At 47.9% G+C, this 20,384-nt stretch overlaps 1 protein-coding gene across 1 annotated transcript in view; it reads left to right on the top strand.

Moving 5' to 3' along the window:
• Positions 1-20,384, top strand: part of PPP1R7 (protein phosphatase 1 regulatory subunit 7) — a 92,811-nt gene that overhangs the window by 60,279 nt on the left and 12,148 nt on the right. The window contains exons 8-9 of the mRNA XM_063915753.1: positions 6,332-6,436; positions 6,522-6,608. Coding sequence (XP_063771823.1) covers positions 6,332-6,436; positions 6,522-6,608 — 192 coding nt within the window. The remainder of the gene's footprint in view (positions 1-6,331; positions 6,437-6,521; positions 6,609-20,384) is intronic.

Here is a 20,384-nt window from a genome sequence, read left to right as displayed (position 1 = left end):
GACTACCTAGTGTGCGCTAGAGGGTTCAGAATATAAATTGGGGTTATTCCAGTAATGTTAGCCTGCCCTTGAAAATTAGGCTGTGCAGACTTTGTAACTAGCCACGGCTACTTTTATGGTGTCTGCTTCCAGTACCGGATCTGTTTGATCTGGTCTCCTGTTTGCAATAGAGTTTAGCTTTGCTGGCTGTGAAGACTTGCTCATCACAGCAACAGCTCTTTAAGCAGGATGTTTCAAGCCTGTTTCTGTTGGACCGGAACCGGATGCTTCATTTCCTGAAGCATTTATGGGAGTAGGTCTTGGCCTTTGGATTTTGTTCTGAGTAGACGTACTTTTCTTGTCATACAGACCTGCTTTTGTGTGTCACACCTGCAGTCTCCATACATTGCCCTAATAGTCCCCTGGCTTAAAGTCTTGCAGCACCTTTCTTTCTAACATTGGATTTGGGATTGTTCAGCTTTGGCTTGTGGGTATTTTTTGCATCTGTCATCTGTAAAGCTTCTCTTGGAGTAAGTTCTTCCTTTCAAATCCACAGTAGTTCCTTATTGCTCAAGACGTGATCACATTTGTTTCTCTAGGGTAGGATTCTGTTGGAAGATATCATTTTTCAGTCCCTGGACATTCAGTACAGAATCTTCATCTTCTCTGTTGCCCATTAGTGCTTTTCCTGTGTATTATCAAACGCTTGCCAGGAGACATTATGTTGGTAATTTGAGGCAGGATGTTTGTACTTTTAGTTAAATCCTTTTATCTCAATCCCATGGGTAACAATGGAGGCCATCACTTTATTCTCTAGCTTATACTTCATGGTTCTGGTGTCTACCGTTTGTATTCAGTGAAGTATTAAATGGAAGTAAAAAAAAAAAAAAAAAATCACATTATTTACAGTACCATATGATAACTTCCTCATCTCTGTTTCCATTCTCACTATTCAATCCGTATGATTACTGAAGCCAGAGTTTACACTATCCTGCAGTGTACCATCTGTTATCATCTCAGACTGCAAAATCTGTGGCCAATCCTGCTATTTGTAGCTTTACAGACTTATTGCACTGTGCACCAGCTCATATGTTTTTCTCTAACGTCCTAGGGGATATTGGGATGGTCTAGTATCATGGGGTATAGATGGGGTCCATTGGAGCCTGGCACTTTAAATTTCTTCAGAGTGTGCTGGCTCCTCCCCTCTATGCCCCTTCTGCAGATTCAGTTTACAAAAATGTGCCCAAGGAGCCGGGTGCACTCTCTGGAGCTCCAGAGTTTTCTTCAAAAACTTTGTTTTAGTTTGTTATTTTCAGGCAGTACTGGCTGGCACCAGTCTTCCTGCATCGTGGGACATAAGGGGGGGGACCGTTACCAGCCTCTGAAGGGTTAATGGTCCGAATCCCTGCTAACAGGACATAGTTCCTGAAGGGGGTTGATTCACTCGCCCACAGCGGTGTGCACTCTTCCCACAGCATGCCGCCACCCCTATTTGCCATGCTGTAGACGCTGGAGGTGAGTACAAAGCCTGTGTCTTGGTTAGCGAGTCCCCGGTTCTGATGGTGGCGGGCACACAGCTTAAATGCTGCTGTTGTCCCAGTATGCAAGCCCACACTGGCGCTGACGCTAGAAAAAAATAAATATATATACTAGGGCTAGGGGTACCTAGTAAATCTGCCCGGCAAAAGTACTGCTTTGGCTTTAGTGGCAGGAGTGTGATGGTTTCCCCGTCTTTGTCTAATTCCCTGCGGGCTATCTAGCTTAACTGTGTTATTAACCTATTTCGTGTGTGTATATTCTGCTGTACAGTATGTCTGGCAAGAAAATAGTATGTCAGTCCTGCAGCACAAAGTTTTTCCCTTCACCTGGGGGATCTCTATTGTGTGCACAGTGCAGACCCCCTTTACAAGGCAGCAGTACTCAGGAGCCAGCATGGCTGGACTCTATAAAACGATGATTACAGACATATCCTCTGAACTGCCTACTGCCAGATAGGAGAGGCAGTATTTAAAAAAAAATCTATGGGTGATTTCATGTTATAGAAAGCTGACCACAGACCAGCTTCTCAATCCTCAATGCTGGTTTCATAGAAATGCACACTGCCCCATGTTCTCCAGTTTGACTCAGATGGTGATATGCCAGACCTGGAAGAGGGAGAGGTGGAGACTGACAAGGGTGAGGGTACTCTATCTCTGGGAGTAGAAGCCCTTATATACTCTATTCGGGATGTTCTGAATATCCCGGATACTGAGTCGGAAATAGTGGAGGAATCATATTTTAATGTAAAACCAAAGTCCACTGCTACATTTCCGGTCTCAAAAGAGTTAAACACACTTTTTAAAGAAGCATGGGTGAATTCTGATAAGAAATTTCAGACACCTAAGAGGTTACCGACTTCGTTTCCTTTTAGGAAGGTGTGGGAAAATCCCCCTACAGTGGATTCTTCAGTGTCCAGGCTGTCCCGTAAACTCGTGCTGCCAGTACCGGGAGCTATCTCCTTAAAAGACCCTGCTGATCGTAAAATTAAGACTACACTCAAGTCTTTTTACATTGCAGTTGGAGTGGCTCGGAGACCCACCATTGCGTGTGGTTGGATTACATGGGACATTGTTAAATGGACAGGTAATATACTTGAAGGTTTTGACACTATGCCCCAGCTTATCACGCTCCTGCAGCATGTGCAAGATTTGTCTAATTTCATGAGCAAGGCAGTCAAGGAAATTGGCATAATAAATGCACGCTCTACGGCTATGACTGTGTCAGCATGCCGGTCGTTATGGCTGCTGCTGTGGCCAGCGGATGCTGACCAAAAACGGTGTTGAGAATCTTCCTTTTACAGAGGAGACTTTATTTGGTGAGGAATTAAATAAATGGATTTCTCAAGCGACGGCAGTTAAGGGCATATCTGCCGTCAGCGGCCCCTCTGGTTAGATGTGCTTACCTCTGTCCCTCTCTGCAGTCTTTTCGTGTGGCCAGGTTTAGGGGCAAGGCCAGGGGTGCTTCCAGCGCCACCAGAGGTAACCGAGGAAAAGCCATGCAGACTAGTGGACGCTGGTTCTCTGGAGCAGAGCTCTGGCTCCGCCGCTTCCAAGCCCTCCGCCTGCTAGTCGGCCCCAACTTCGGGAGGACTTACAGGTGGGTGCGCACCTAAAGTATTGCAGCCATGTTTGGTCGGAATCCTGCCGGGACCCTTGGGTGTGAGACCTTGTCTCCCAGGGTTACTGTTTGGAGTTTCAGACGCTCCCACCTCACAGATTGTTCAAGTCAAGCTTACCAGTTTCACCTGTGTCAAGGGTTACCTTGCAAACAGCCATTCAACACCTGCAACACATACAGGTCATTGTCCCAGCTCCTCCTCTACTCCGAAACAAAGGCTTTTACTCCAGCCTGTTCGTGGTACCAAAACGATTCGGGCGATCTTGAACCTCAAATCTCTGAACCCACACTTGCGGGTGTTCAAGTTCAAGATGGAGTCTCTGAGAGCGGTGGTTGCTGGCCTGGAGGAAGGAGAAATCTTGGTATCTCTGGATATCAAGGATGCGCATCTTAGCATCCTGATATGGCTGCCTTATCAGGCATATCTCAGGTTTGCTCTGCAGGACCATCACTTCCAGTTCCGGGCCTTACCTTTCAGTCTCTTCACTGCACCGAGGGTGTTCACAAAGGGGATGGCAGAAATGATGCTGTATCTACGTGTGATGGGAGTAAACCTCATCCCGTACCTGGACGACCTCCTGACTATGCGGCTCCACAGGACTCACGGGTGGATCCTGAACCTGCAGAAATCCCAATTGGTACCTTCCCAGAGACTTCACTTCCTGGGGATGATACTGGACACGGTATCTCAGAAGGTGGTCCTTCCTATGGACAAAGTCCTGACAATTCAGGCAATGGTTTGATCCATTTTGAAACCAACCAAGATCTCTGTGCATCTTTGCATACGCCTCCTGGGAAAAATGGTGGCCTCCTACGAGGCCATCCAGTATGGAGGATTCCATGCCCGTCCGTTCCAGCTGGATCTGCTGGGCAAACGGTCAGGGTCACACCTGTACATGCACCAGTGGATATACCTTTCACCAAAGGCAAGGATTTACCTGTTGTGGTGGTGGCAGATCTCACACCTGGTGGAGGGTCATCACTTCGGATTCCAGGCTTGGATTCTTTTGACTACAGACGCGAGTCTCCGAGGTTGGGGTGCAGTGACCCAGGGGGCTCAGTTCCAAGGGTAGTGGTCGCCTCAGGAGACTTCTTCTCAGATAAATATTCTGGAACTCCGAGCAATTTACAATTCACTACTACAGGCCTCTTCTCTCCTGCAACATCAGTCCATACAGGTCCAGTCGGACAACGTGGTGGCCTACATAAACAGACAGGGAGGAACCAAGAGCAGGGCCGCAATGTGAGAGGTGTCACGGATTCTCCTCTGAGCAGAGCGCAATGCCAGGGCCATATTCATACCGGGTGTGGACAACTGGGAAGCAGACTTCCTCAGTAAGCACGATTTGCACCCAGGTGAGTGGGGTCTTCACCCACAAGTATTTCAGATGTTGATTCATCGGTGGGGCTGTCCGCAGATCGACATAATGGCTTCTTGGCTCAACAAGAAGCTGCCGCACTACTGCTCCAGGACGAGGGACCCACAGGCCGCAGCGGCAGACGCTCTGACGCCGTGTGTTTACCAGTTGGTCTACTTGTTTCCACCGATTCCTCCCATTCCCAGAGTTCTAAAAAGGGAACGCGTTCAGGCAATTCTGATTGCATGCAGACCTCCTGGACATGTCCCCTGAAGAACCCTGGCCACTTCCGCTTCAGGAGGATCTTCTTCAACATGGGCCGTTCGCCTATCAAGACTTACCGCGACTACGTTTAACGGCATGGAAGTTGAGAGGGAGATTTTAGCTAGAAAAGGTCTCCCTGGCAAGGTTATCTCAACTATGGTCCAGGCCAGGAAGGTGGTCACATCCAAACATTACCAACGCATTTGGAAGAAGTATGTCTCTTGACGTGAGGCTCGACAGAACTCAACTATGGCCTTTCATATGGGTCGGTTCTTACTATTCCTGCAGCCAGGTGTGAGTATGGGCCTACGCTTAGGCTCCATCAAGGTTCAGATCTGAGCCATGTCTATTTTCTTCCAGAGACAATTGGCGGTTATCCCGGAAGTCCAGATGCTCCTTCATATGCAAGCACCCTTTGTTCCCCCAACGACACCGTGGCATCTTAATTTGTTCCAACTTTTCTCTAATCAGACTGGTTTGAACCTTTACACAGGGTGGACCTGAAGTATTTGACATGGAAGACTGTCACAATCTATTCAGCGGCGGCTTTGCTGCTACCGAGGTCTATTCAGGCCCACTCCACAAGGTCAGTGGGTTCTTCCTGGGTGGCTGCCCGGGGTGACTCAGTTTTGCAGTTAAGCCGAGCAGCTGCTTGGTCTGGTTTGAAAACGTTTGTCAAATTTTACACCTTGGCTACAGAGGACCTTCAGGTTGGTCAATCAGTTTTGCAGAGGTCTCAGCTCTCTTCCCACACGGTCTGTGAGCTTTGGGACTTCCCCATGATAATAGACCATCCCAGTATCCCCTAGGACGTTAGAGAAAATGGGAATTTAATACCTACCAGTAATTCCCTTTCTCGTAGTCCGTAGGGGATACTGGGTGCCCACCTCTGTGCTTCTTAGTTTCTGCAAGTTGTTTCTTGTTTGGGTCTACTGTTGCTGTCCCTAGTTTCAAGTTGTGGTTAGTGTTGCTATCCTCTTGTATTGTGTGCTGGTTCGTTCCTCAACACCTTCTTATCTATTTTCCTCCTCTCAAAGTATGTCCCTCTCCTCTGGCACAGTTTTCCTAGACTGAGTCTGTAGGAGGGGCCTAGAGGGGAGGAGCCAGCACACTCTGAAGAAATTTAAAGTGCCAGGCTCCAATGGACCCCATCTATACCCAATGATACTAGACAATCCCAGTATCCCCTATGGACTACGAGTAAGGGAATTACCAAAAGGTGTTAAATTTCAATTTTCCAGTGCATTATGGCAAGGTTAGAAGCAATCTGTGCGATTAATGACTACTGACACTTAATCTTTATTTAAAAAAACAAAAACAGTTATTTTTCTTTCTAAAATGTTAGTATGAAAAGAAAATTAATTGAACATCTAAGGTTCCTAATGTGTGGTTTGAAAATGAGTGTCTATAGGCCGCAAACAATGTGTATGTAGTTTTATTACATTCATTCTGCAGATGGCTTAATTTATTCTGCAGATGTTTCCCAGTGCAAATAAAGATTTAACTAAAGATACTGGAGGAACTTACTAAGTGCAGCTATTTTACATCAACGATTCTCTCTCTCTCCCTCCCAGAGTAATCGGCTGACGAAGATTGAGGGTCTCCAAAGTCTAGTGAACCTGCGCGAGTTGTACTTAAGTGACAATGGCATTCAAGTCCTGGAGGGGCTAGAGAACAATGTGAGCTACTGAAATTGCTTATTGGTCGAGGAGAGTGTGATCCAAACCCAGTCACTAAATGTCCTGTTTTCTTCCTGGGTTTCAGATTAAAGTCACAACTTTGGACATTGCCTCAAATAGGATAAAGAAAATTGAAAATATCAGACACTTGACAGAACTCCAGGAATTCTGGGTACAAACTTCATTACTGATTAAATTTTATACACCTTTATTAACATTTACTTTATTATTTATTTACTATCAATTTCTTATATAGCATAGCAGATTCCGTTGTGCTGTACAATTGGAAACAGTGATAAAACAAAAGTGGGTAATAACAGACAGTCACAGAGGTAGGAAGGCCCTGCTCGCAAGCTTACAATCTATAGGGAAGTAGGTACTGATACACAAGGGTAGGTGTTATCTATTGCATAATGGTCCACCAGATTGCAAAGGTACTTTGTGGGCTATATGATATGGTCATACAGTGATGTTGACCCGGGGGCAGGAAGGTGGGAAAGTGAAGAAAGAGAAAACGTAAGGATATGTGTGAACTCTACAGTGGAGATGTAATTGGATAGGAAAGTTAATGAAGGTTATGTGGGCGGTTCCACAATTTAATAAGCTTGCCTGAAGAGGTGAGCTTTATGTGAACGCTTGAAGATTTGAAGACTAGAGGAGAGTCTTATTGTGCGTGGAAGGGCATTCCACAGAGTGGGTGCAGCCTAAAGAAAGTCCTGCAATCAGGAATGGGAGCAAATAATGAGTGTGGATGAAAGACATAGATCTTTTGAAGATTGAGAAGTTATTTCTAATGTGGGAGTCATATATTGCCACTCTATCATTACCAATGAGAACACAAATTCATAATAGTTTAAAGGATTCGACTTGGTATATGTTACAAATGGCAGCTAAAGACCCTCCAATTCAATTGTAATGTAATTCTTCAGTTGATAAATGAAGTTAACCAAAATGTTTTAAGTACGTCCTATTTTGATTGATGGGGCGGCGGGGGGATGGCGGGGCACCGGTGCACAGCAACTATTGACTATGATTGTAATTAACTTGATTATTGATTACATACAATATACATATGTATTGTACCTCATTATTGTGACATTATATCACTTAGAAGTTTAAGGATGAATCTTATTTTATAACGGTGTATGTTGTATAATTTGAGTTCCAAAATCTTTATTAATGCTTGTCACATTAATTCTGAATCGGATTATTAATACTTCAATAAAAAAAAGCTGTAAAAAATAAAAATGGAATCCTTGCGAGCAGTGATTGCTGGCCTGGAAGAACGGGATTTCATGGTTTCCTTGGATATCAAGTACGCCTACCTTCATATTCTGATTTGGCCACCTCATCAGGCGTACCTGAGGTTTGCCCTGCTGGACGAGCACTACCAATTAGAGGCACTGTCTTTCAGCCTGTCCACAGCTCAGAGGGTGTTCACAAAGGTGATGGCGGAGATGATGTTCCAGTTCCGGGTCCAGGGAGTCAATATTGTTCCTTTACCTGGACGATCCTCTGATCAAAGCAAGATCCAGGGAGCTTTTGTTGCTCCATATCGACCGTATTATCCAACTTCTGTCTCGCCATGGGTGGATTCTCAACTTGCAGAAGTCCCACTTGGAGCAGACTCAGTGGCTCCTGTTCCTGGAGATGTTGCTGAATACTGTGGCCCAGAAGGTGTTCCTCACAGAGGACAAGGTGAGAACACTTCAGGAGATGGTCCGCATGGTACTCCTACCTACTCGAGTGTCCATCCATCTTTGCATAAGATTGTTGTGAAAGATGGTCGCCTCATACAGGGCGATCCAATATGGGAGGTTCCATGCCAGGACTTTACAGCTGGATCTCCTGAGCAAATGGTCCGGGTCACATCTTCAGATGCACCGAATGATACGGCTCGCCTCCGGCCAGGATTTCCCTCCTGTGGTGGCTGCAATCCTCTAATCTCCTGGAAAGCCGGACTTTTAGGATTCAGGATTGGATCCTCCTCACAACGGATGCAAGTCTGAGAGGATGGGGAGCTGTCACCCAAGGGGCACGGTTCCAGGGCAGGTGGTCAGCTCACGAAGCCCTCCTTCCAATCAACATTCTGGAACTTCGGGCTATCTACAATGCTCTGCTTCAGGCCTCTCTTCTGCTCAAGGATCACGCGATCCAAGTACAGTCGGACAACGCCACAGCAGTGGCGTACATCAATTGGCAAGGAGGAACAAAAAGCAGAGCCTGCATGCGAGAGGTGTCAAGAATACTTCTTTGGGCGGAAAGAAATGCAAGAGCAATGTCGGCAATCTTCATTCCGGGTGGGGACAACTGGGAAGCGGACTTTGAGTCGTCACGATCTCCACCCAGGGGAGTGGGGTCTCCACCATCAGGTGTTCCAACAGATCTTCCACCGGTGGGGCTGCCCGCAGATAGACATGATGGTTTCTCGTCTCAACAAGAAGCTTCACTGGTATTGCTCAAGAACCAGGGACCCTCAGGCGAGGGCAGTAGATGCACTGACTTCGCCTTGGTTTTACCGTCTGGTCTACCGGTTTCCTCCGATTCCGTTGCTTCCAATGGTGCTCAAGCGCATCCGATATCAGGGAGTCCAGGCAATTCTGATTGCCCCGGATTGCCCTCGGAGTGCTTGGTACACAGATCTTCTGGACATGTCCGTCGAAGATCCTTGGCCTCTACCTCTCAGAAGAGATCTTCTTCAACAAGGACCGTTCGTCTACCCGGACTTACGGCGACTTCGTTTGACGGCATGGAGGTTGAGCGGAACATCCTAGCTCACAAGGGCTTTTCCAAAAAGGTTATTGCTACCATGGTTCAGGCCAGGAAGCCTGTGACGTCAAAACACTATCATCTTATCTGGAGAAGATGTCTACTGGTATGAGGTACACTTGGGACGTTTCTTACGTTTCCTGCAGGCTGGTGTAGATAAGGGCTTACGCCTGGGTTCTATTAAGGTCCAGATTTCAGCTCTCTCCATTCTCTTCCAGAAGAAATTGGCAGTGTTGCCAGAAGTTCAGACCTTCTTGCAGGGGGTACTCCACATACAACCTCCTTTTGTGCCTCCTACAGCACCCTGGGATTTGAATGTAGTGTTGGAATTTCTACAGTCCTCCTGGTTTGAACCTCTGATGATGGTAGAAGACAAGTACCTCACGTGGAAGACTGTTACTGGCCCTGGATTCTGCTCGATGGGTGTCAGAATTGGGGGCCTTATCGTGTAAAAGTCCGTACTTGGTCTTTTACGAGGACAGAGCGGAGCTCCGGACTAGACAGCAGTTCCTGCCGAAGATTTTCTCTGCGTTTCACCTGAATCAACCTATTGTGGTTCCATCCAGCTCTGATACTTCTGCTCCTCCAGAGGCAATGGATGCTGTGCGTGCCTTGATAATCTATGTTAAGCGAAGAGCTCGGATCAGAAAGATGGATTCTTTGTTCGTGCGCTATGATGCGCAGAAAAAAGGTTGTCGTGCTTTGAAGCAGTCCATTGCTCTTTGTATTAGGCTTACTATCCAACAGGCCTATGTGTCGGCAGCCTTACCTGTTCCCAAGTCTCTGAAGGCCCACTCTACAAGATCAGTGGGCTCTTCCTGGGCTGCTGCCCGTGGAGTCTTGGCCTTGCAACTATGCCGAGCTGTTGCCTGGTCGGGGAAGAACACCTTTGTGAAGTTCTACAAATTTGATACCCTGGCCAAAGAGGATACCCAGTTTGGGCAGGAGGTGCTGCAGCAGTTTCCACACGTTCCCGCCCGTTCTGGAAGCTTTGGGACGTCTCCATCGTAATATCCCTTATGGATGCTAGAGAAAATAGGATTTTAATTACTTACCGGTAAATCCTTTTCTCGTAGTCCCATAAGGGATAATGGGCGCCCGCCTCAGTGCGTAAGACTTTTATGTGATTACCTGTTCAGCTGTTGCTGTTTCCAGCCGTTGCTGGTCGTATGTTAGTGATGTGCTGGTTTATAAATCTCACCACTTTGTTGTCATGTTTCCTTCTCTCATATATGTCCTTTCTCCTTCGGGCACGTTTTTACCTATAACTGGCTGTGGGAGGGGGCATAGAGGGGAGGAGCTAGCAAACCCAGTGAAGACATTTTAAAGTGCACCGGCTCCTTTGGACCCCGTCTATACCCCACCGTACTAGATTCCCCAATATCCCTTATGGACTACGAGAAAAGGATTTACCGGTAGGTAATTAAAATCCTATTTCTCTTTCATCCACTAGGGGACACTGGAGTCCTATACAGTAGGGGTGTGAAGCCCTGAACCGGAGGTGTGGCACAATCTAAAATTATCATTGTCTGCACAGCCGGTTCCTCCCCCTTCACATCCCTCCTCCCTCAGTTTGAAAAATTGTGCTGGAGGTAACAACACGTGGAGCACTTGAGCTCCTGACTAAAAATCTAAAAGGGGCTGCGTAACCCTAATAAAAGGGGGACAAGGCTGCCTAATATCAGAGAGACAAAGATCCCTATTGAAGGGACCTGCCTCTCTCCACAGGAGATCCTCCAGCCTTCTAACAGTGAGTACTGGTCGAAGGAAAGAAGTAGCTTAGGGTCCTTCATGTATTTTTATTTATTTTTATACCTTCCTTAATAAAATATCATATATCACTGTAAACTATCACTGCTGCCTCCTGTAATATATCAATGTAACCTATCACTGCTGCCTCCTGTAATATAGCCCCTATTGCAGCTACAGCGGCGGGCGCGGGAGCAGAGTGCGGCGCGGGACTCGGCCTTTCCTCCCTGTGAGCAGGGAGAGACGGCAGAGCGGCGCGCTGCACAGCGACGAAGACTGACAGCCGAAGCGGAGCACAGGCGCCGCTACGGGAAACTGTCCCGGCGCGCGCCAGCCAGCGGGTCCGGAGCGCGCCAAATAGTGTCCTCACAGAGCGCCAGATAGTGGACTCGGCGCGCGCCGGCCAGCGGGAGGGGGCTAGACATACAAGTGCTTCCATACCTTAAGGAAGGGGTGGCAGCGACATCTGAGGCAGCAGCAAGTGGAGCTCATATAGCCTAATGGCTAGGGTTCCTGACCAGCAACATATTTTTCCATGCAGTCTTGCAGGACATTTAGTGAGGGCCATATTTAATGATTATGGCGCCAGGCTGAGGTAATGGATGGGTCCTCCCCCTCCCCCCAGTAGAGTACATAGGGGAAGGTTGTTTATTAAAAATTAGCTCCCCCTGCTGCACTGCCTGCATAGTATAATATAGCAGGGAGATCGTTAGGTAACAGCACCCTCTGCTGGTGTAAAATATATATATATATATATATATATATATATATATATATATATATATATATATATATATATATATATATATATATATACACATACATACACACACACACACACACACACACACACACACACACACACACACACACACACACACACACACACACACACACACATACACATACATACTATGAGGATCTCCTGAAAAGTAATCAAACTTTACAATTTATATTTTCAAGAGACTTCTGTTTCAAAGATCCTGCAGAAAATACACGGAAGCAAGCGAATACCAACTCTAACATCGTAGCTGATTTACCGTTGGGGTGTGAGGATTGCGACTCGGCTGGTGTTTTAATTTATTTATTTTTATTATTATATAATTTAAAAAAAAAATGTTTTTTATTGTTAATTAAAGTAAACATATTGGCCTGCTCCTTTTATATACGAAAAGGACAGGTAATTCCAGCCGGATCCAATACCTTCGCTTCCGTCATCTCCCAGTCTTTCTCTTCCTGGTTTAAAGGGTGAAAGCGCGGTGGGCTACCCTGGTACAGGGTTTTCAAAACAACATGTCTAAGGCAACCAAGACCTGTTATGTTTGTACGAAATGTAACAAGAAGAGCATGCGGGTTGGCAGGTCCAGGGTGTGCGACTCCTGCTTAAACAAGGACGCTCCACCTGGGAGCAGTGCTCTGGCTAAGGCATGGGAAGACAACCTTGCTAATAGAATCTCCATGGAGATGGCAGAGTCGCGCAAGCAGCAATCAGAATGGGCTGCGGGATTCTCAAATACGATGGAGGAATTTCTCATCAGGTTAACGCCGCCCGCACACGCAGAAACGAGTGTGCGCAAAGCTGTTAAAAGAACCCTCCCTATGATACCAGAATCAGAGGAGGAAGAGGGTTTTCTTCTTGATACGGAGGAAGGTGAGTTAATTGAACCTAACCTAGACGCCGACTTTCCAGAAGAGGACTCGGCAATCTCAGGTCTAGACTCCTTAATTGACGCGGTAAAAGAGATCCTAAGCTTTAAGGACGAGGAAATACGGGAGCCGGAAAATTTCGATTTGTTCGAATCCCAGAAGCCGCGTTCAGCAGTGTTTCCTATTCCTAAATCCCTCCAATCTCAGATAGAGGAGGCTTGGAAACAACCTGACAAACGGTTTCAATTTCCGAAACGGTTTCAGGTAACTTATCCCCTACCTAAGGGTGTAATGGACAAGTGGGAGACTCCACCGGTAGTGGATGCTTCCCTAGGAAGGTTGTCAAAAAAGACAATTTTACCAATTCCTAACGTAACTACTTTTCTCTGACGTCCTAAGTGGATGCTGGGGACTCCGTCAGGACGATGGGGATTAGCGGCTCCGCAGGAGACAGGGCACAAAAGTAAAAGCTTTAGGATCAGGTGGTGTGCACTGGCTCCTCCCCCCATGACCCTCCTCCAAGCCTCAGTTAGATTTTTGTGCCCGGCCGAGAAGGGTGCAATCTAGGTGGCTCTCCTAAAGAGCTGCTTAGAGTAAAAGTTTGTTAGGTTTTTTATTTTCAGTGAGTCCTGCTGGCAACAGGCTCACTGCTACGAGGGACTTAGGGGAGAGAAGTGAACTCACCTGCGTGCAGGATGGATTGGCTTCTTAGGCTACTGGACACCATTAGCTCCAGAGGGAGTCGGAACACAGGTCTCACCCTGGGGTTCGTCCCGGAGCCGCGCCGCCGACCCCCCTTGCAGATGCCGAAAAGTGAAGGTCCAGAAACGGCGGCAGAAGACTCTTCAGTCTTCATAAGGTAGCGCACAGCACTGCAGCTGTGCGCCATTGTTGTCAGCACACTTCATAGCAGCGGTCACTGAGGGTGCAGGGCGCTGGGGGGGGGCGCCCTGGGCAGCAATGATAGTACCTTATTCTGGCTAAAAATACATCACATATAGCCCCTGGGGGCTATATGGATGTATTTAACCCCTGCCAGGTCTCAGAAAAACGGGAGAAGAAGCCCGCCGAAAAGGGGGCGGGGCCTATTCTCCTCAGCACACAGCGCCATTTTCCCTCACAGAAATGCTGGTGGGAAGGCTCCCAGGCTCTCCACTGCACTACAGAAACAGGGTTAAAACAGAGAGGGGGGGGGCACTTATTTGGCGATATGTATATATATATTAAAATGCTATAACTTATATAAAGGTTGTCCCTGTATAATTATAGCGTTTTTGGTGTGTGCTGGCAAACTCTCCCTCTGTCTCCCCAAAGGGCTAGTCGGGTCCTGTCCTCTATCAGAGCATTCCCTGTGTGTGTGCTGTGTGTCGGTACGTGTGTGTCGACATGTATGAGGACGATGTTGGTGAGGAGGCGGAGCAATTGCCTGAAATGGTGATGTCACTCTCTAGGGAGTCGACACCGGAATGGATGGCTTATTTAAGGAATTACGTGATAATGTCAACACGCTGCAAGGTCGGTTGACGACATGAGACGGCCGGCAAACAAATTAGTACCTGTCCAGGCGTCTCAAACACCGTCAGGGGCTGTAAAACGCTCATTTACCTCAGTCGGTCGACACAGACACGGACACTGACTCCAGTGTCGAAGGTGAAGAAACAAACGTATTTTCCTTTAGGGCCACACGTTACATGTTAAGGGCAATGAAGGAGGTGTTACATATTTCTGATACTACAAGTACCACAAGAAGGGTATTATGTGGGGTGTGAAAAAACTACCTGTAGTTTTTCCTGAATCAGATAAATTAAATGAAGTGTGTGATGATGCGTGGGTTTCCCCCGATAGAAAATTATTGGCGGTATACCCTTTCCCGCCAGAAGTTAGGGCGCGTTGGGAAACACCCTTTAGGGTGGATAAGGCGCTCACACGCTTATCAAAACAAGTGGCGGTACCGTCTCCAGATAGGGCCGCCCTCAAGGAGCCAGCTGAGAGGCTGGAAAATATCCTAAAAAGGTATATACACACATACTGGTGTTATACTGCGACCAGCGATCGCCTCAGCCTGGATGTGCAGCGCTGGGGTGGCTTGGTCGGATTCCCTGACTGAAAATATTGATACCCTTGACAGGGACAGTATTTTATTGACTATAGAGCATTTAAAGGATGCATTTCTATATATGCGAGATGCACAGAGGGATATTTGCACTCTGGCATCAAGAGTAAGTGCGATGTCCATATCTGCCAGAAGATGTTTATGGACACGACAGTGGTCAGGTGATGCAGATTCCAAACGGCACATGGAAGTATTGCCGTATAAAGGGGAGGAGTTATTTGGGGTCGGTCCATTGGACCTGGTGGCCTCGGCAACAGCTGGAAAATCCACCTTTTTTTACCCCAAATCACATCTCAGCAGAAAAAGACACCGTCTTTTCAGCCTCAGTCCTTTCGTCCCCATAAGGGCAAGCGGGCAAAAGGCCAGTCATATCTGCCCAGGGATAGAGGAAAGGGAAGAAAACTGCAGCAGGCAGCCCATTCCCAGGAACAGAAGCCCTCCACAGCTTCTGCCAAGTCCTCAGCATGACGCTGGGGCCGTACAAGCGGACTCAAGTGCGGTGGGGGGTCGTCTCAAGAGTTTCAGCGCGTAGTGGGCTCACTCGCAAGTGGACCCCTGGATCCTACAAGTAGTATCCCAGGGGTACAGACTGGAGATTCGAGACGTCTCCCCCTCGCAGGCTCCTGATGTCTGCTTTACCAACGTCTTCCTCCGACAGGGAGGCAGTATTGGAAACAATTCACAAGCTGTATTCCCAGCAGGTGATAATCAAAGTACCCCTCCTACAACAAGGAAAGGGGTATTATTCCACACTATATTGTGGTACTGAAGCCAGACGGCTCGGTGAGACCTATTCTAAATGGGAAATCTTTGAACACTTACATACAAAGGTTCAAATCAAGATGGAGTCACTCAGAGCAGTGATAGCGAACCAGGAAGAAGGGGACTATATGGTGTCCCTGGACATCAAGGATGCTTACCTCCATGTCCCAAATTGCCCTTCTCACCAAGGGTACCTCAGGTTCGTGGTACGGAACTGTCACTATCAGTTTCAGACGCTGCCGTTTGGATTGTCCACGGCACCCCGGGTCTTTACCAAAGTAATGGCCGAAATGATGATTCTTCTTCAACGAAAAGGCGTCTTAATTATCCCTTACTTGGACGATCTCCTGATAAGGGCAAGGTCCAGAGAACAGTTGGAAGTCGGAGTAGCACTATCTCAAGTAGTTCTACGACAGCACGGGTGGATTCTAAATATCCAAAATCGCAGCCGTTTCCGACGACACGTCTGCTGTTCCTAGGGATGGTTCTGGACACAGTCCAGAAAAAGGTGTTTCTCCCGGAGGAGAAAGCCAGGGAGTTATCCGAGCTAGTCAGGAACCTCCTAAAACCAGGAAAAGTGTCAGTGCATCATTGCACAAGAGTCCTGGGAAAAATGGTGGCTTATTACGAAGCGATTCCATTCGGCAGATTCCACGCAAGAACTTTTCAGTGGGATCTGCTGGACAAATGGTCCGGATCGCATTTTCAGATGCATCAGCGGATAACCCTATCTCCAAGGACAAGGGTGTCTCTCCTGTGGTGGTTACAGAGTGCTCATCTTCTAGAGGGCCGCAGATTCGGCATTCAGGATTGGATGCTGGTGACCATGGAGGCCAGCCTGAGAGGCTGGGGAGCAGTCACACAGGGAAAAAATTTCCAGGGAGTGTGATCAAGTCTGGAGATTTTTCTCCACATAAATATACTGGAGCTAAGGGCAATTTACAATGCTCTAAGCTTAGCAAGACCTCTGCTTCAAGGTCAGCCGGTATTGATCCAGTGGGACAACATCACGGCAGTCGCCCACGTAAACAGACAGGGCGGCACAAGAAGCAGGAGGGCAATGGCAGAAACTGCAAGGATTTTTCGCTGGGCGGAAAATCATGTGATAGCACTGTCAGCAGTGTTCATTCCGGGAGTGGACAACTGGGAAGCAGACTTCCTCAGCAGGCACAACCTCCACCCGGGAGAGTGGGGACTTCATCGGGAAGTCTTCCACATGATTGTGAACCGTTGGAAAAGACCAAAGGTGGACATGATGGCGTCCCGCCTGAACAAAAAACTGGACAAGTATTGCGCCAGGTCAAAAGACCCTCAGGCAATAGCTGTGGACGTTCTGGTAACACCGTGGGTGTACCAGTCGGTGTATGTCTTCCCTCCTCTGCTTCTCATACCCAAGGTATTGAGAATTATAAGACGTAGAGGAGTAAGAACTATACTCGTGGCTCCGGATTGGCCAAGAAGGACTTGGTACCCGGAACTTCAAGAGATGCTCACAGAGGACTCATGGCCTCTGCCGCTAAGAAGGGACTTGCTTCAGCAAGTACCATGTCTGTTCCAAGACTTACCGCGGCTGCGTTTGACGGCATGGCGGTTGAACGCCGGATCCTAAGGGAAAAAGGCATTCCGGAAGAGGTCATTCCTACCCTGGTCAAAGCCAGGAAGGAGGTGACCGCACAACATTATCACCACATGTGGCGAAAATATGTTGCGTGGTGTGAGGCCAGGAAGGCCCCATGAAGAAATTTCAACTCGGTCGTTTCCTGCATTTCCTGCAAACAGGAGTGTCTATGGGCCTCAAATTGGGGTCCATTAAGGTTCAAATTTCGGCCCTGTCGTTTTTCTTCCAGAAAGAATTGGCTTCAGTTCCTGAAGTCCAGAAGTTTGTCAAGGGAGTACTGCATATACAACCCCCTTTTGTGCCTCCAGTGGCACTGTGGGATCTCAACGTAGTTCTGGGATTCCTAAAATCACATTGGTTTAAACCGCTCAAATCTGTGGATTTGAAATATCTCACAGGGAAAGTGACCATGCTGTTGGCCCTGGCCTCGGCCAGGCGAGTGTCAGAATTGGCGGCGTTTGTCTCAAAAAAGCCCATATCTGATTGTCCATTCGGACAGGGCAGAGCTGCGGACTCATCCCCAGTTTCTCCCTAAGGTGGTGTCAGTGTTTCACCCGAACCAGCTTATTGTGGTACCTGCGGCTACTAGGGACTTGGAGGACTCCAAGTTGCTAGATGTTGTCAGGGCCCTGAAAATATAGTTTCCAGGACGGCTGGAGTCAGGAAAACTGACTTGCTGTTATCCTGTATGCACCCAACAAACTGGGTGCTCTTGCTTCTAAGCAGACGATTGCTAGTTGGATGTGTAGTACAATTCAGCTTGCACATTCTGTGGCAGGCCTGCCACAGCCAAAATATGTAAATGCCCATTCCACAAGGAAGGTGGGCTCATCTTGGGCGGCTGCCCGAGGGGTCTCGGCTTTACAACTTTGCCGAGCTGATACTTGGTCAGGGGCACACCCTGACTGAGGAGGACCTGGAGTTCTCTCATTCGGTGCTGCAGAGTCATCCGCACTCTCCCGCCCGTTTGGGAGCTTTGGTATAATCCCCATGGTCCTGACGGAGTCCCCAGCATCCACTTAGGACGTCAGAGAAAATAAGAATTTACTTACCGATAATTCTATTTCTCGTAGTCCGTAGTGGATGCTGGGCGCCCATCCCAAGTGCGGATTGTCTGCAATACTTGTACATAGTTATTGTTACAAAAATCGGGTTATTATTGTTGTGAGCCATCTTTTCAGATGCTCCGCTGTTATCATGCTGTTAACTGGGTTCAGATCACAGGTTGTACAGTGTGATTGGTGTGGCTGGTATGAGTCTTACCCGGGATTCAAAATCCTTCCTTATTGTGTACGCTCGTCCGGGCACAGTGTCCTAACTGAGGCTTGGAGGAGGGTCATGGGGGGAGGAGCCAGTGCACACCACCTGATCCTAAAGCTTTTACTTTTGTGCCCTGTCTCCTGCGGAGCCGCTAATCCCCATGGTCCTGACGGAGTCCCCAGCATCCACTACGGACTACGAGAAATAGAATTATCGGTAAGTAAATTCTTATTTAAAGGATGCATCAGACCGTAAAGTTGACACTGCGTTAAAGTCAATTTTTGTTGCAGCTGGTGCAGCGCAGAGACCTGCGATCGTCTGTGCTTGGGTCAACAAGGCCATGGGTGCATGGTCCGGCCGTATTGTACAAGCTATTGAGGAGGAAAATAGCTTAGAAGAGATTACCCAACTGGCAGAACACATTCGAGAATCTGCATCGTACTTGTGTCAAGCTTCTAAGGATATTAGCAGAATAGCATCGCGCATATCTGCATCGGCCATATCGGCTAGAAGGATTTTATGGCTCAGAGAATGGCAGGGAGACTCTGAGACCAAGAAGGCGGTAAAATCCATCCCCTTTGGGGGTGAAATGCTGTTCGGACCAGAATTAGACAAGTGGATTTCGCAGGCTACAGCGGGGAAGACCACTTTTCTGCCTACTCCGTATACGAGAACCGCTCCACAAACTAGGAGAGGTTATTCGGGACCAGCATTTACTTCATTTAGATCTCAGTCCTTTAGAGCCAGAGGAAGGGGTTTTTCGGTACACAAGCACGTGGGGGCAGAGGTAGGGGCCGCTCACAAGCAACAACCAGAAAGCAGGATAAACCCGCTGACAAGACCGTCGCATGACGGCCTCTCAGCTCACCTGGGGTCCCCCTTGGTGGGCGGCCGACTGGAAGGTTTTCAGGATATCTGGGCCAAAACCTCTCCAGAACTTTGGGTGAACAACTTGATCTCTCAGGGATACAAACTGGAATTTCAACAGAGGCCTCACAGTCAGTTTTTTACAACCGGATTGCCTCAGTGCCCTCAGAAAGCAAGGGCACGACGGGCAGCAATTCTCAAATTGCTACAAGCAGAGGTCATTATTCCGGCTCCTGCTTCTCAGAGAGGAACGGGGTTCTATTCCAATCTTTTTGTCGTGCCAAAGCCAGACGGGACGGTCAGACCAATACTCAATTTAAAAGTTTTCAACCAGTTTTTAAGAGTCTACAAATTCAAGATGGAATCAATCCAATCAGTCATTGCAGGCTTAGAACAGGTCGAGTTCATGGTATCCATGGACATAAAGGATGCATATCTGCATATTCCAATCTGGACTCCTCACCAGGCTTACTTAAGGTTCGCACTGGTGGCGGATCACTACCAATTCCGGGCATTGCCGTTCGGTCTAGCATCAGCCCCAAGAATTTTCACAAAGATCATGGTTGCAGGTCTGAGACTGTTGGGGGTCACGATTATACCTTATCTGGACGACTTATTGATCAAGGCTCCATCTCAGAATCGACTGCTCAAGGATGTTCAGACATCCCATCAATTCCTAATTCAACATGGATGGGATTGTCAATTTCCAAAAGTCCAACCTCATACCGACTCAACGGATTCAATTCCTCGGTCTCATCTTGGACACGGTCCTATTACGGGTGTTCCTACCAATGAACAAAGTCCAGGACCTACAGAGATTAGTGGCTCAGGTACTGAGGACGCAAACCGTTTCTCTGCACCTCTGTGTGCAACTTCTCGGGAAGATGGTGGCGTCGTTCGAAGCTCTCCAGTACGGCAGACTTCATTCACGACCATTCCAAATGAACCTCATTGCTCACGGAGCAGGCTCGCACTGGCTTCTCCATCAGAGAATCCGACTTCACCCACAGGTACGGGTCTCCCTGATATGGTGGTCGTTACACAAGAACCTTGCAGCCGGAAAAAAATGCGGCATTTGGGATTGGAGGATCCTGACGACGGATGCCAGCCGTCCCGACGACAGGTTGGGGAGCCGTCCTAAACGACCATCAGTTTCAAGGACG

This window comes from Pseudophryne corroboree, chromosome 4 (genome assembly GCF_028390025.1).
Source record: "Pseudophryne corroboree isolate aPseCor3 chromosome 4, aPseCor3.hap2, whole genome shotgun sequence".
In the NCBI taxonomy this organism is placed as follows: Eukaryota; Metazoa; Chordata; class Amphibia; order Anura; family Myobatrachidae; genus Pseudophryne; species Pseudophryne corroboree.
The sequence above is the reverse complement of the archived record's forward strand: the minus strand, read 5'-3'. Positions and strand labels throughout refer to the sequence as shown.